At 45.7% G+C, this 17,093-nt stretch overlaps 4 protein-coding genes and 1 pseudogene across 5 annotated transcripts in view; 1 reads left to right on the forward strand and 4 right to left on the reverse strand.

The window, feature by feature from the left end:
• LOC144697393 (uncharacterized) overlaps window positions 1-4,301 on the reverse strand; it is a 131,522-nt gene extending 127,221 nt beyond the window's left edge. Inside the window, 2 exon segments of the mRNA XM_078569372.1 lie at window positions 430-2,557; window positions 3,642-4,301. Coding sequence (XP_078425498.1) covers window positions 430-2,192 — 1,763 coding nt within the window. The 5' untranslated portion in view covers window positions 2,193-2,557; window positions 3,642-4,301.
• LOC144697263 (uncharacterized) overlaps window positions 1-17,093 on the reverse strand; it is a 330,696-nt gene that overhangs the window by 205,229 nt on the left and 108,374 nt on the right. The window lies entirely within an intron of this gene.
• The window catches only part of LOC144697287 (uncharacterized), a 685,032-nt gene that overhangs the window by 157,267 nt on the left and 510,672 nt on the right, over window positions 1-17,093 (reverse strand). The gene's annotated exons all lie outside the window — the stretch shown is intronic.
• Window positions 1-17,093, forward strand: part of LOC144697957 (uncharacterized) — a 375,283-nt pseudogene that overhangs the window by 154,199 nt on the left and 203,991 nt on the right. The gene's annotated exons all lie outside the window — the stretch shown is intronic.
• LOC144697292 (uncharacterized) overlaps window positions 3,143-17,093 on the reverse strand; it is a 318,255-nt gene continuing 304,304 nt past the window's right edge. The window contains exon 3 of the transcript XR_013580330.1: window positions 3,143-3,164. The gene's annotated coding sequence lies outside the window, so the exon portion shown is untranslated. The remainder of the gene's footprint in view (window positions 3,165-17,093) is intronic.

Here is a 17,093-nt window from a genome sequence, read left to right on the forward strand (position 1 = left end):
CCTGACCCTCCCCACTTTCTCAACAGCATCAACCCATCACATTTCTCCCTCTCTGAAATTCTGAGGAAGAGTCATATTGGACTCGAAACATTAACTCTGTTTCTCTCTCTTCACAGATGCTGCCAGACCTGCTGAGTTTTCCTAAACTTCTTGAATTTATTTTAGATCCAGTAGTGGTAGGAAAAACACTATGTACTGTCCAGGATAAAATAAATGACCTTCATCAGCTTTTGTGGATCATTTCAGTGGAAATGTGCACTCCCAGGCTCAAAGAGCATCAGCCACTGGAAGCAAAGTCGTGAGACCGGCCAGTCCAGCAGAAAGAAACCCACCGACCCTCCCACTTCACCAAGTGTCAGAATGAACATGGTTCAGTCCTGGATGTGATTAACAGCAGCAATAACAGCAGAATCCAGCCCCGGTAATCACTTGTGAACTCGCTGGTGTCTTAGCAAGTGGGGTGAATGAGTGAATCCCTTCCCACACTCAGAGCAGGTGAATGGCCTCTCCCTGGTGTGAACTCGCTGGTGTGTCCGCAGGTTAGGTAACTGAGTGAATCCTTTCCCACACTTAGAGCAGGTGAACGGCCTCTCCCCCGTGTGAACCCGCTTGTGTTTCTGCAGGTCGGATGACTGAGTGAATCCCTTTCCACAATCAGAGCAGGTGAACGGTCTCACCCCAGTGTGAATTCGTTCATGTTGCAGCATGTTGGATGAATCACTGAATCCCTTCCCACACTGAAAGCAGGTGAACAGCCTCTCCCCATTGTGAACTCCCTTGTGTTTTTCCAGGTCTGATGAATCACTGAAACACTTCCCACAGTCAGAGCAGGTGAACGGCCTCTCCCCAGTGTGAACTCCCTTGTGCTTATGCAGGTCTGATGAATCATTGAAACCCTTCCCACACTCAGAGCAGATGAACGGCTTCTCCCTGGTGTGAACTCGCTGGTGTGTCCGCAGGTTGGATAACTGAGTGAATCCCTTCCCACACTCAGAGCAGGTGAATGGCCTCTCCCCAGTGTGAACTCGCATGTGTTTCTGCAGGTCGGATGAATGACTGAATCCCTTCCTACAATCCAAGCAGGTGAACGGTCTCTCCCCAGTGTGAACTCGCTGGTGTCGCAGTAGGTTTGATGAATCAACGAATCCCTTCCCACACTGCAAGCAGGTGAATGGCCTCTCCCCAGTGTGAACTCCCTTGTGTTTATGCAGGTCTGATGAATCACTGAATCCCTTTCCACACTCAGAGCAAGTGAACAGCCTTTCCCTGGTGTGAATTCGCTGGTGTGTCTGCAGGTTGGATAACTGACTGAATCCCTTCCCACACTCAGAGCAGGTGAACGGCCTCTCCCCAGTGTGAACACGCATGTGTCTCTGCAGGTCTGATGAATGATTGAATCCCTTCCCACACTCAGAGCAGGTTAACGGCCTCTCTTCTGTGTGAACTCGCATGTGTTTTTGAAGGTCAGATGAGTTACTGAATCCCTTCCCACATTCAGAACAGGTGAACGGCCTCTCCCCAGTGTGAACTCGCTTGTGTTTCTGCAGGTCTGATGAATTACGGAATCTCTTCCTACACTCAGAGGTGAACGGCCTCTGCCTGGTGTGAATTCGCTCGTGTGTCTGCAGGTTGGATAACTGACTGAATCCCTTCCCACACTCGGAGCAAGTGAATGGCCTCTCCCCAGTGTGTACTCGCTGGTGTCGCAGAAGGTTGAATGAGTTACTGAATCCCTTTCCACACTCATAGCAGGAGAATGGCCTCTCTCCGGTGTGAACTCACTTGTGTTTCTGCAGGTCGGATGAATTACTGAATCCCTTCCCACATTCAGAGCAGGTGAACGGCCTCTCCCCAGTGTGAATTCGCTGGTGTTTCAGCAGGTTGGATGAGTGGGCGAATCCTTTCGCACACACAGAGCAGACGAATGGCATCTTCTCCCCAATGTGAAATTGCTGGTGTGACTGCAGGCTGGATAACTGTCTGAATCTGTTCCCACACTCAGAGCAGGCAAATGGCCACTTCCCAGTGTGAATTTGCTGGTGCCTCCGCAGGGTGGATGAATGAGTGAATGCCTTCCCACACACAGAACAGATGAATGGCCTGTCCCCAGTGTGACTGCGTCGATGAGCTTCCAGCTGAGATGGGTATTTGAATCCCTTCCCACAGTCCCCACATCTCCACGGTTTCTCCATGGTGCGGGTGTCCTTGTGTCTCTCCAGGTTCGACAATCAGCTGAAGCCTTGTCTACACACAGAACGTGTATAATGTCTCTCCTCACTGTGAATGGTGCGATGTTTCTTTCAGGCTGTGTAACTGGTTAAAGGTCTTTCCACAGTCAGTGCACTGGAACACTCTCACTCGGGTGTGTGTGTCTAGGTGCTTTTCCAGTCACAGTGATATTTAAAACCTTTCGAAGAAGACACAACAGACAAACATTTCTCCTTCTAGATTCAAAGGCCAATAATATTCAGGTCCCGGTGAATCGAGTGATTCTGTCAGATCATGACGTGGAGTTTGGTTTGAGATTTCTGTCTGCAAATCCTCTACTTATAATATCCTGTAAAAGGAGTTTAAAAAAATCATTGTCAGTCCAGAATATAAATTCAGAACAGACAATTCTAGTTACTACAGCACACTCTTTCCTCTCTTGTTCCACAAAAGCTGTAAATCTCCATCCCACACACAGTCCCTGTATTCTCACTCTGCTACACTCTCTCCATTCTAAATCTAATGTACCCAGTATACACCTAATCATACTGTACTTAAAATGTACAGTACTCCATTACATAATCAGAGACACATGGGGTGTGAGGGAGAACTGTATTTCAGCAGCGAGTTGTGATGACCTGGAACTCACTGCCTACGAGGGTGATGAAAGCAGAGAAGATCAATGATTTCAAAATGAAATTGGAAGGGCACTTGAAGGAAATAAGCTTGCACAGGAATGGGGATATAGAGGGGGAATGGGACTGACTGGATTGCTCCACAGAGAGTCGGCATAGGCTCGAGTTGCCAAATAGGCTCCTTCTGTATTTTTAATGAATATATGACTAGAAATAAATAACATAGTTGCAGTACTATATTACAAAACTAGAAATAGTCGTTTGGTAGTACAGAACTTGAATATTGCTGAAAAAAGACATGTTGAAGCTTTTCATTTTGCACTCATCAGGACACTTTGCAAAAAGACAAATATAAGGTGAAAACAACAATTTATACTGTCTGTGAAGAGAGCGCTGATTGGTTGGCAAGTGGACTCTGATAGGTACAGATATTCTTGCGAAGTGTACTGATGAGTGCAGGATGAAAAGCTTTGACATATCTCTTTTTTCAGCAAAACTAGAAACAAGAATAAATGAACTTAACTACAGAACCATAAATAACATGCTAAAATGTCCCCTATCACAACATTAGACATCTCGAAGTTCTCTATTACTGTATTGTCCAATGGCAGCACTCTTATGAAATAAAAGAAGGGACACTTCAACCTTGGGACCAGGGGAGGGTGGTGGTGGAATGCTGGTGACCATGAGAGAGGGTTGCGGGTGGGTGTTTGTGTTTCAATATGAGAGGTGATGGGGAGGAGGGGTCTTGAGACAATAATAGTGGGAGGGTGGGATTTAAAATCAACGAAAACTTACAACTTATCTTGTTCAGTCACATCATCATCATCTCTCTGCTGGCTGACTCACTCACTTGCCGTCCCACTCGAATCACTCAAACTCACCCTGGAGACTCCTGGGATCAGTTTCCCACATGCTGGCCAAGAAATACGGGACAAAAGGTAAAATAAGGAGCAATCCCTGAAAATATAGGACAGTAAATCACCCTGAAATTGTCCCCTTCAATGTCAACCATCTCCTGGGGAAACCACCCCTTTAATTGTGAACATTAGGAAAGAGACCATCCTTTTAGCCAGACAAATAAACGTGTCAATCTGAGGGAGCAAAGGATGTCAATTTCTTTAAGAGAGAGACAGAGAGAGACCTGGGCCAACCTTTCCAGAGTCTGCATCCTCCCTGGATTCACTTCCTTTCCCTTCAGTTCCTACAAGTCAACAATTTGCCCCCAGAATGAGAAAAGAAATGGAAAGGGGGAAACATTGATTTCCTCACAGATGTTGCCCAGAGGAGGAAGTTTTAGTCTGAAGCTCATTGTCCAACTTCCGCATTCTGACGTCCAGAATGGAACCCTGCCTGAATCAGCCAATAGGAATCAGTCTGCTCCGCCGTGACGTCCTTGGGTTCCAGTCTGCAGGCCAGGCTCGCGGACACGGGAAAAGCTGGAGGTCAATGAGCGCGCGGCCTCCAGGCGACCACCAGGGCAGGAGCTGCACATGCGCAGCTGTACGGCAGACTCGGCACATGTGCAGTCCCGGGCCGCCCGCCCGCGCGGCGGATAGAGCGGTTTCCCCAGCGCGGGCGATTGTGGGAGCTGCGGTCGTCATTACTCATCCGGAGCCCAGTCTCCAAACGCCTGGGACTGGGATGGAAAGTGGGGGTTGGGGGGGGGGGGGGGCACAGTGACCCCACCCTGACACAAAGTACATGTGGGTAGTCACTGGATTTGATTGTGACGTCCCCTTAGCAAAACAGTTTGTCAACTTCAGGTGTAAAGATTCAGACACCTGGGTGACAGATCGGGGAGGGCAACAGGTGAATGTGAAACTGAGGCCTAGTGTCAGCACCTTCAGGGGAGGGGAATTAGGGGGTTTACTTCTGCTCATGTTAATGACCCCTGTAACTGAGCTGGAGTTTAATATTCAGGATGTAAGTGGAATGAATCAGCTTTGGATTGAACACCCTATGTCATGCCCTTGATGTGGGATAAGTTGGGACTGCTGATTTGCTGGGTCAGCAGTGTCTCTTTAAGAACTGCTGTGTGTGATCTCTCCTCATTCATTCAGTGACTCTCAGCGGACATTATTTTACAATGAAACAGGTCCCTTTCAGCATCACACCCAAACAACTCCTACGTGTGAAATCAACTAATCCGTGTCTGAAATGTTCTACTTATTGAAATTGCATAGAATTAACATCAAAGGACCAGACCATTGGGGCCACCTGGTCTGTGATGTTTTTTGTTCTCCACACATGCCTCCTCCCACTCCTCTTCACCTCATTGTCAGTCGAGGCTCAGTGGGTAACACTCCTGCCTCTGATTCCCAAGCATTTGGGCTCATGGCCCCAATCAGGAATTGAGCACAAAACTCACATTTGACCCTCCAGCGCTGTACTAAGAGAGTGATACCCTGTCGGAGGTGCTGTCTTTCAGGTGAGAGGCTGCACCGAGGTCCCATTTGCCTGCTCGGGTGGATGTAAAATATCCCACTTCATTATTCTGGAAGAAGAGCAGGGCAGTTCTCTCCGGTGTCCGGGTCAACATTTATCCCTCAATCAACATCACAAAAACTTATCATCTGGTCATTATCACTTTGCTGTTTGAGGGACCTTGTAAATTGTCCAGAGGAGCTAGAGAGTCTGCAAAAAGATATAGGCAGGTTAAGTGAATGGGAGAACATTTGCAGATGGAGCATAATGTGGGGAAATATTGGGAAGGGAGTTCCAGGGTTTTGACCCGGTGACAGTGAAGGAATGGTGATATGGTTCTGAGTCCGGATGGTGAGTGGCTTGGAGGGGAACTTGCAGGTGGTGGTGCATCTGCTGCCCTTGTCCTTCCAGGTCGGAGCGTTCACGGGTTTGGAAGGTGCCGAATCTGCAAAGTCTGTCCACAATCTACAAGGCACCACGTGATTCAGGAGAAGCTCTGGGATCCCCGGTTAGCATTAGGTTTATTTACAGGTTAGTGTATATTCCGGGTTAGGGTTAGTGTTGGGTTCAGTGTTAGGAATAGTGTTATGGTTAGGTTAGGCATTATGGTTAGGTTTAGAGTTAGGTTTAGGGTTATGGTAAGGTTTAGGGTTAGGTTTAGGGTTATGGCTAGGTTTAGGGTTAAGGTTAGGGTTAGGGTTGTGTTTAGGGTTATGGTTAAGGGTAGGGTTATGGTTAGCTTTATGGTTAGGTTTAGGGCTATGGTTAGGTTTAGGGTTACGGTTAGGTTTAGGTTTAGGGTTATGGTTAGGTTCATGGTTAGGTTTAGGGTTATGGTTTGGTTTAGGGTTAGGGCTAGTGTTAGGGTTAGGTTTATAACGAGGGTTCGGGTTAGAGTTAAGTTTAGGGTTTGGGTTATTGTTAGGAGTTATGTTTATGGCTAGGCTTAGGTTTAGGTTTTGTTAAGGTTTATGGTTAGGGTTAGGTTTAGGGTTATGGTTAGGTTTAAGGTTATGGTTATGTTTAGGGTTAGGGTTAGGCTTAGGGTTAGGTTTACGGTTGTGTTTAGGCTTAGGGGTATTGTTAAATTTAGGGGTATGGTTAGGTTTAGGGTTAAGGTTAGGGGTTAGGGGTTAGGGTTAGGCCCCTTTATTTCTGGGTTGGTGCATACGCAAGACCCTTTATCTCTGGGTCATTGTATACACAAGCTCCTTTATCTCCAGGCCAGTTTATACACAACCCCCTTTATCTCTGGCCCAGTTTATACACAAACCCCTTTACCTCCGGGTCAGTGTATACACAAGCCCCTTTTATTTCCGGGTTTTCAATCCCCCTTGAGCTCAGCATCTCCTTGCTCAGCCCATCCTGCTGCATTCTGGGTAGGGGTTATCTTGGCCGTTTCCTGCTCTTTACCCACTATCCTCTGATTTCCAGCTATTCCAATATCCATGTATTGTTTGCGCATTAACAGTCCGAACGTAACCTTGAGAGTGGTTCAAAAGTTCAAAACTCCTCGCCTAAGTTAAAAATGCTCAAAATGGGGAGCCTCCTCCCAATTTACTTCATCAAGCCCCACCGACATATTCTTCTGTTTCTTTCTCCTTCATGTGTTTATCCAGTTTCCCCTTACAGACATCTATCCTATACACCTCACCCACCCCCCCCACCCCCACCCCCCAACCCCGTGGGAGCGAGATCCACATTCTCACCACTCTCTGGGTGAAGAAGTTTATTTTCTTAACTTTCTTCTTGTCCCTTTTAATTGTTGCCCAGTTTCTCAGCTCGATCTGCTGATCCTGGAATAGGGAAAAGGGCTGAGAAAGGATGAGGCAACTGAGACTTCACATCACTTCCCTGAACAGCAGGGCTCAGTCCATCCCATACTCTAGCCTCTGAGTCTGAAGGTCGTGGGTTCAAGTCCCCACTCCAGAGATTCGAGTCCCCCATAATCCAGGGCTCACACTTCTTCAGACTTTAGCTGGCAGGTTCCTAAATTCTGGAATTCTCTCCCTTAACCCCTTAACTTCTATCTTTTCCTTTTAGACTCTGCTGAAAAGTCATCTTTTCTTATCCCAGTGACACCAAGACTTGACAAACTGTGTGTCCAAAACAAAGCTGATTTATTTATCATTTACCCAGAATATTAAACTCCAGCTCAGTTACAGGGATTATTCACATCAGCAGAAACAGACCCCAACTGTCAGAATGAACATGGTTCAGTCCTGGATGTGATTAGCAGCAGCAAAAACAGCAGAATCCAACCCCTGCAGTCAAACATGAATTCGCTGGTGTGTCAGGAGATGGGACGAGTGAGTGAACTTTCAAACAGCCTTTCCCTGATGTGAACTTACTGGTGTATCAACAGGCTGGAGGATTGGCTGAATTCCTTCCCACACATGGAATATTTAAATGTCTCTCCCCAGTGTGAATTCACTGGTTTGCCAGCAGCTTAGCTGACTGAGTGAATTCCTTCCGAGTTGGATCAGGTGACTGGTCTCTCTCCGGTGTGAGCTCATTGATATGTTATCAAGCTTAATGAGTGAGTGAATCCCTTCCAACATTCAGAGCAGGTGACTGGCCTCTCGTGGTGTCCCAGCAGGTGAGAGGAATCTCTGAACCTCTTCACACACTGGGAGCGAGCAAAGGGCCTCTCCACAGTGTGAACTAGTTAGTGTCTAAGCAGGGTGGATGAGCAACTGAATCCCTTCCCACACAGAGCAGGTGAATGGCTTCTCCCCACTGTGGCTGCATGGTTGAATTTCCAGCTTAAATAAAATTACCTGGGAAAACTCAGCAGGTCTGACAACATCTGCGGAGAGGAACACAGTTAACGTTTCGAGTCCGTATGACTCTTCAACAGACCTAAGGAAAAATAGAAGAGGGGTGACATATAAACAGGCTTAAGGACAAGTAGAGCTGGATAGAGGGCCAGTGATAGGTGGAGATAGCCAAAAGATGTCATAGATAAAAGGACAAAGAGATCTAAGGAATGTGCTAATACGTGACATTAAGGGTAGAAAGCAGGACGAGCAAGGTACACATAGCCCTAGTGGGGGTTTCCAGCTTGGTTGCTTTCTCAAAGCTCTGCCACTGCCATTTTTATATAGTTCATCTTCTGTCGGGTTACAGTTGTCCATCACTAAGCAGGATGATCAATTGAAGCCTCACACTGATAGCTGAAAACTTTTCAGTAGATAGACAAATAATTTTTCGTTCTGCATTCAAAGGCTGATAATAGTCAGATCCTGATAAGTTGAGTAATGCTATCAGATCTTGACGTGATGTTTGGTTTGCATTTCCTGTCTAAAAATCCTCCCTATTGATGCCCTGTAAACGGAGATTAGAAAAGATTACAGAAGTAAAGGGTGGAAAACTAGTACTGTCGATTCCAGTTCTCACAGGACATCCTTCTCCCTCTCAAACTATAAATCTCTGCACTTCCCCCCAACACCACAACAACACTCACTCCTTATTGATTGTAACAATGTGCAAGGGTACAGGGAAAAGTCCGAGCAATGGCACTAGGTCGTGATACTCATTTGGAGAGCTGGTGCAGACACGATGGGCCGAATGGCCTCCTTCTGTCTGTTAAAATTCACCTCCCCCACACCCCATACAGTCCCTCCTCCCTATTGATTGTAACCCTAATTCACCTCTTGCCCTGCTCAGTATGTCACCCAGGTGTCTAAACCTTTACACCTGAAGTTAACAAACTATTTTGCGAAGGGAGCATCACGATCAAATCCAGTAACTACCCACATGTACTTTGTCTCAGGGTAGAGTCACTGCACTCCCCACCCCCACCTTCCATCCCAGTCCCAGGTGTTTGGAGATTGGGATCCGGATCAGTAATGGCAGTCGCAGCTCCCACAATCCACCGCGCTGGGGACACCGCTCTATCCGCCGCGCGGGCGGGCGGCCCAGGACTGCGCATGTCCAAGGAAGTGGGGAAGCTGCGCATGTGCGGGGCAGAGCCCCACCCCCCTTCCCAATCCCGATTCTCTTCAGGCTGAGGAATCGACCAATGGAAAGAGTTGGAGGACCGGAAGGACTCTGGTCCTCCAGCTATTCAGAGCGCGGGCTTTGTGTGAATGAAGATTGAGCTTCACACAGACTAAAACTTCCTCCTGTGTCCAACATCTGTAAGTAAAACACTTTCTTTTCTCCCCCTTTCCATTTCTTTTCTCATTCTGGGGGGAAATTGTTGTTTTGCAGGAACTGAAGGGAAAGGAAGTGAATCCAGGGAGGGTGCAGACTCTGGAAAGGTTGGCCCAGGTCTCTCTCTCTCTCTTAAAGACATTGATATCCTTTGCTCCCTCAGCTTGACACATTTATTTGTCTGGCTAAAAGGATGGTCTCTTTCCTAATGTTCACAATGAAAGGGGTGGTTTCCCCAGGAGATGGCTGACATTCAAGGGGACAGTAAATTAATATAGAACAGAGAAATGTCCAAGATAGAAGCAAAATACTGCAGTTGCTAGAAATCTGAAACAAAAACAGAAAATTCTGGAAAAACTTAGCAAGTCTAACAGCATCTGTGGAGAAAAAAAACAGTTAGCGTTTCAAGTCCTTTTGACTCTTCCGATATGGCTAATGTTATATGGTACATATTAGATATATTATTTATGGTTCAGTAATAAGATACATTTTATTATTATTTCTAATCTTGTAATATAGTACTGTAACTAGGTTATATATTTTCAGTCAGAGTCATTATGGCACAGAAGGAGTCCATTCGGCAACTGAATCCATGCCGACTTTCTGCAGAGCGATCCAGTCAGTCCCATTGCCCCTCTATATCCCTGATCCCATGCAAGTTTATTTCCTTCACGTGTCCATCCAGTTTGATTTTGAAATCATTGATTGCCTCTGCTTCCACCATCCTCGTAGGCCGCGAGTTCAAGGTCATGACCACCTGCTTCTTCACCTGTGCCTTAACCAAGTGATGCTGTCCCAATGATGATGCAGGAAGATTTTCAGATCTCTGTGTCCAGGGGAATAAGCAATCAGCATTGATCTGTCGATCAGCATGAATCAGCGCCTTTCGGAGAATTGGGAGGGTGTATGTGAGGTACAGCAGAGTGAGAATGGAGGGAGAGTGTGTGGGTTGGAGATTTACAGCTTTTGGGGAACGATAGAGGAAAGAATGTTGCACAGGAACTAGAATTGCTTTCCTGAATTTCTATCCTGTACTGAGAGTGATGACTTTTGTAATCTCCTTTCACAGTAGATAAAAAGAGGAGTATTTTCAGAGAGAAATTTCACACTAAACATCACATCAAGGTCTGACAGAGTCACTCAATTCATGGGAACCAAACATCATCAGCCTTTGAATCTCGAAGGAGAAATGTTTGTCTGCTCTGCCTGCTTTGAACGGTTTTAAACACCAGTGTGACTGGAAAAGCACCGAGAGACACACACACCTGAGTGAGAGTGTTCCAGTGCACTGACTGTGGAAAGAGCTTTAACCAGTTACACAGCCTGAAAAAACATCACCATTCACAGCGGGAAGAGACTGCACACATGTTGTGTGTGGGAACAATGCTACATCTGATTGTCAAACCTGGAAAGACACAAGGACAGCCGCACCATGGAGAAACCGTGGACATGTGGGGACAGTGGGAAGGGATTCAAGAACCCATTCAAGTTGGAAACTCATCGACGCAGTCACATTGGGGACAGGCCGGTCATCTGCTCTGAGTGTGGGAAAGGATTCAGTGATTCATCTGCCCTGCGGAAGCACTGGTAAGTTCACTCTGGGGAGCGGCCGTTCATCTGCTCTGCGTGTGGGAAGGGATTCACTCAGTTATCCATCCTGCTGACATACCAGCGAGTTCACACTGGGGAGAGGCCGTTCACCTGCTCTGAGTGTGCAATGGGATTCAAGCAGTTTTCCCACCTGCTGCAACACCATGTCACTCACACGAATGAGAGACTGTTTAAATGCTCACACTGTGGAAGTGGCTTCAAAAGCTCTCGGGAACTGGAGAGCCACCATCACATTCACACTGAGGAGAGACCTTTCAGCTGCTGAGTGTGGGAAGGGATTAAGTGATTCATCCGGCCTGCTGAGACACCAGCGAGTTCACACTGGGGAGACACCGTTCACCTGCTCTGTGTGTGGGAAGGGATTCACTCATTTATCCAACCTGCTGAGACTCCAGGTGAAAGTGATTCCAGGGATTGGATTCTGCTGTTTTTGCTGCTGTTACTTACAACAAGGACTGAACCATGTTCATTTGGACAGTTGGCGAAGTGGGAGGGTCAGAGGGTTTCTTTCTGCTGGACTGGCCGGTCTCACGACTTTGTTTCTAGTGGGCTGATGCTCTTTGAGCCTGAGAGTGCACATTTCCAATTAAATGATCCCCAAAAGCTGATGAAGTAAATTTATTTTATCCTGGACAGTAAATAGTGTTTTTCCTACCACTACAGGTAGATCTAAAATAAATACATTTGTCTCTGTTCCATTGAGTCTACAGCACAGGGCCAGGCCAGGCGGCTCAATTGGTCTCTGTCAGTATTTATGCTCCACATGAACCTCCACCCACCCCTCTTCATCTCCTCCCATCAGCATATCCTTCTATTCCTTTCTCCCTATGTATCTAGCTTCCCCTTAAATGTAATCATGCTATTAGGATAGTAGGATGAATTAGTGTTACAATCAATAGTTGGGACGGAATGTCTGGGGGGCACAGAGGTACATAGTGGCATTGCCATTGGACTAGTATTGCAGAGACCCCGGGTAATAATCTGGGGACCCGGGTTAGAATCACACCACAGCAGATGTTGAAATTTGAATTCAACAAAAACCAGGATTTAAAGGTCTGATGACGACCATAAAACCATTGCTGATTGTTGCAAAAACCCATTTGATTTGTTTCACTAATGCCCTCGAGATAAGGAAACAATTTGGGATGAGCCACCCACATCCCATTAACGATTGTAGGATGTTCTATGACATAATCATAATCTTGAACAAATCTTTTGTCAATTTCTGTTTCAAAATATTCCTGTGAAAAACTTGGAACATGTTGTTACTTTAAAGGTGCCATATAAATATAGGTTGTTCTGTTACTGAAGGCTGTCACTTGAACTCCCCACTACTCCCAACTCCAAGACCCCGAAGATGAACAGTCTGATCAACCATCTCATTCCCACAGCACAGCCCAGACATTCTCAGTGAATCTCCTGTTCTCAGACTCCATTGTGACTCTGTCCCTGCTGTCTCACTGTGCTGAGCTCGTGTGTGAACAAAGCATTTATGTCTTCAGACTTTTACTCTAAGAGTTTTAACCCATCCGGAGACGATGAATAGGCTGGGTCACTTCTCTCTTGGAAAGACAAAGCTGAGGGCTATTGGAGGGTTTTTATAATTCTGAAAGGTTTTGATAAACACAGAAAATGTTTCCATTTGTAGGAGGAAGAGGAAAACGAGAGGCCATTGTAAATCTAATCAGGAATTCAGGAGAAACTTCTTTACCAGAGAGTGGTGAGAATGTGGAACTCGCTACCACAGGTAGTGATGGAGGTGAATAACACAGATACATTTAAGGGGAAGCTGGATACGCACATGGGGGAGAAATGAACAGAAGGATTCACTGATAGAGTGAGATGAGAAAGCATGGGAGGAGGCTCACGTGAATTATAAACCGTGGACTAGATTGGGTGGGCTGAATGAGCTGTTTTTGTGCTGTATATTAAATGTAATTGAACCTGGTATTGCGTTTAACTCTGACATAGTCAATTCCGGGTTAAAGAGAAACAGTTTCACTCACAGAAGAACATTTCACCTCATTGTTTCCAGGGATTGTCCAATCACTGCCTCTTGTCAGTCAGGTATCCGTGTGAGGAGCCAAGACATTCAATTCAACTGCAAACATCTCATGTGATTTGTTCCAATATGTCTTTCAAGAGCAAATATTTTGCAAATTGACTGAATTTTTAAAAATTCACTGATACCAGTGCTTTCCCAAAACGATTATTATTTTTCAGCCAGTCTTTATCAAATTGGAGAGTCTGTTTCATCCAGGACAAACTGCCCACTTGATCAGCACCCCATCCATCACCTTGAACATTCACTCCCTCCATCGCTGACACACTGTGGTTGCAGTGTGTACCATCTACAAGATACACTGCAGCAACTTGTCAGGCACCTTTCAACAGAACCTTCCAATACCTCTACCAGCTCGAATGACAAGGGCAACAGACACATGGGAATGGCATCAGTTGAAATTTCCCATTGTGTGACACTCATGACTTGGACCTATATTGCTCAGGATCTGTGCGTATGAATACCCCTGCAGCTCAGTAACCGTGTGTACTCAAACCCCAGTATTTCAGGGCCTGTGTGGATGTAAATTCCTTTAGTTCAGGGTCTGTGTGTGCGCAATCCTCTTTAGTTCATGGTCTGTGTGTACAGAAACCCCTTTAGTTCAGGGTTGGAGAGGAGCGCCGGCTTCGTGTGAATGAAGATTGAGCTTCACACAGACCAAAACTTCCACAAAAGCTGATAAAGTACATATATTTTATCCTGGATAGTAAATAGTGATTTTTCGGAGGATGAGGTGCTGTTCGTCCAGCTTGTGTTGGGCTTCTCGGGAACATTGCAGCAGGCCGAGGACAGAAATGTGAGCATGAGAGCAAGGTGGTGAACTATAATGGCAGCAACTGGAAGGTCAGGGTCATGCTTGTGGACTGAGCGGAGGTGTTCCACAAAGTGGGCAGCAACCAGGGGACAGATGAATTAAAGAGAAACCATTTGTGTCCAGAACATTGTGCACATCCTTTTACTCTGGTTGTCTTTGATCCTCAAGTAATTTTCTGTTTTCTTTTAATCATGTTCTATTAATCAACTTAGTGTAAATGTTTGATTTTTCTGGACTTTTCAGGATTAGATTTCTGCACTTTAGGGAAAGTGGGTGAGTGGGGTTGGCAGGCTCTTTAACAGAAATTGAGTCCCTCTAAGGTAATTTGCAAAGGAGCCAGAGGGGAGATGAGATTTTATTTTTTGACACAGCAAGTTGTTCTGATCATCCTGAAAGCAGATTCAGTCATATCTTTCCAAAGGGTAAATACTGGAAAAGGAACAATTTGCAGGGCTGTGGGGAAAAAGCAGAGCAGTTGGATGAATCAGAGTCCCTTCAAAGAGATGGCAGGGGCACGATGGGCCGAATGGACTCCTTCTGCAGCCTGTGAACCTGAGGCTCCTGCTTTTGTGCAGGTTAAAAGGGACAGATTTCATTTCAGCCTCTTCCCTGTTTGTATATTTAAAGAGACTGATTTCTGTTCAGCTCTGAGTGACCGTTATAACAATGTCTCCACTCCTCTCTATATTTAAACATGGAACAAAGCCTTGCATGGCCGATTATTGTCAACAGCCTTCCTGTAGCTCTCTCTGGACGCAGGAAGAAAGTGTTTGACTGCTTAACAATAGCGGTGTCCCCTAAAAATAATTCAAACACCACAACAGAAACAACCTGCATTTATATAGCACTTTTAAATATCCCAGGGAGCTTCACAGGAGCGAGTATCAAACCAAATCTGACACCGAGCCACTTAGAGATATTAGCTCAGATCAATAGTAGCTTGGTTAAAGAGGTAGGTTTTAAGGAGTGTACTAAAAGAGCAAAAAAGATTGAGGGGCAGAGAGGTTTAGGGAGGGAATTCCAGATCGTGGGGCCCAGGCAGCTGAAGACACGGCCCCCAGTGGTTGTGCAATTGAAACTGGGGATACTGAAGAGGCCAGAATTAGTGGAGCACAGATATCTCGGAGGGTTGTAGGGATGGAGAAGATTACAGAGATGGGGAGAGTGTGTGAGACCAAGTGGTGATTTGAAAAAAGGGAGGCTGTGGAGGGATTTGAATTTAGCTCAGTCAAAATCCCATTCACTTTCACAGAGGTAAAATTGGGCCCAAGGAGGAGAATTTTAAAATTGAGGCATTGCTTGAGTGGGAGCCAATGTCGGTCAGTGAGCACAGGGGGTGATAGATGAACAGGACTGAGTGTGAGTTGGGTGACGGGCAGCACAGTTTCTCTATTGAAGAAAACTGGTCCAGTTCTGTACATTTCCCATCACACCGCTTATGTCTAAGGTCAAGCTGACATCATCATATTCCATTGGGATTGCGCAATCCACGGATGTCGTCACATTCTATTGTGATTATGTCATAAGATGAAATCAGCATGTTTGTGATTCCATCATCAGCTGACACCAGACTATAGACTTCATTGGGAGTGTGGGATTAGCTGATGGCTGCACATTGCTTTATCATTGTGCAGTGAGCAGAAACGATCGTTTGTATGAGTTTTTATACAGAATTTTTAACAACATGTATAGAATTGATCTTTGGATCTGAAAAATGATCCAGATAGAGAACATTTACCACTAAAATTAAAAATTTGCTAGTGCAAATGTATGTGACTCTTTTGATGACAGTTTGTTATCATTGTTTATAATAAATTGTCGGTGAGGAAACAAATCATTATTTCACACAATCTCCCAACGCTAACAAGTACTTTTAAAACACACAAAAAAGAGACATGTTGTTGAGGTTTTCTGTCTTGCATTCATCAGGCCAGAGCCAAGAATACAAATGTCAGAGGGAACAGCAACTTACATTGACTGAGAAACAGGGTGTTGATTGGTTGGCACATGGACTCTGATTGGTTGAGGGGTTGCCATGGGGAATGCACCAGGGAACAATTGTCCCCCAAGCTTTTGTTTAATTGAAAAGGTGAAATGCCTGGACAAATTCCATTTGCCTTCAGGGGACCGGGCTCTGCGTACGAATACAAAAGCATCCAGGATCTGGATCTGGTCAGCATCTTCACCAAATGTCATAATTTCTTCCTTGGGCCTTAACATATCCAAATCCATCCATTAGTTTTTGAGACGTATTACAGACAGACAAACAGGGATGAAAGCATGCTTTGTATCTGCAAAGCAGAAAAAATAAACACATTTATTAACAGAACCAATCTCCAGATCCAACAACCTGATCTGAAAACTCTGCTCACGTTTTGACAACTGTGACACATTCCACCCCAGCAGCGGAGACAACCCACAACATTCAAAAACAATCAACATTCAAAATAAAGCAAACTCCAAAAATCTGAAAGAAAAAAGTCAATCTCCCAATGGGAACAGATCCCTTCAAAAAATCCAAGATTCAGATCATCGCCAAAAACAAATCAGTTCTTCCATGAGCCATATCCTGTTGATGTACTGAGTTTTGTAAAAATCCGTTCGTTAGTTTGGGAGATAAATTGTTTACAAACAGAATAACAGGGATGTAAACATTAACTGCCCATCTTCAGTGGCAGATACTTTCAGTACACTGAGCAGCCCCGATGTCTATTCTCAGCCAGCATTACACAGGGGAAAAAGGGCTGGATTCTCAGACCAGCAAGTCAAGGCTCTCTCCTTAAATGGTCACTTCCCACAATGGGTTCAGTGGCCTCTGAAGGGCAGCAGCCTCGGTCCACACTGGGAGTTCCTGCCCCGCAGTCAGCTGGCTCATGCTCCTGCTGGACGATCTACCTGTGAGGATAGGAGCATGTGAGTTTAAAAAGAAACCTGCATTTATGTAGCGCCTTTCACCACCTCGGGGCATCTCAATGTGTTTCACTACCACTGAAGCTCTTTCTAAGTGTTGTCACTGCAGGAAACGTAGAACCCAATTTGTGCACAGCAAGATCCCACAGACAGCAATGTGATGATGACCAGATCATCTATTTTTCCCGATATTGTTTGAGGGATAAATATCAGGCCCCAGGACATTGGGGGCAGGGCGGGGTGAGGGTGAACTACTCCCACTCCTGCT

This window comes from Cetorhinus maximus, chromosome 23, assembly GCF_964194155.1.
Source record: "Cetorhinus maximus chromosome 23, sCetMax3.hap1.1, whole genome shotgun sequence".
NCBI lineage: Eukaryota > Metazoa > Chordata > Chondrichthyes > Lamniformes > Cetorhinidae > Cetorhinus > Cetorhinus maximus.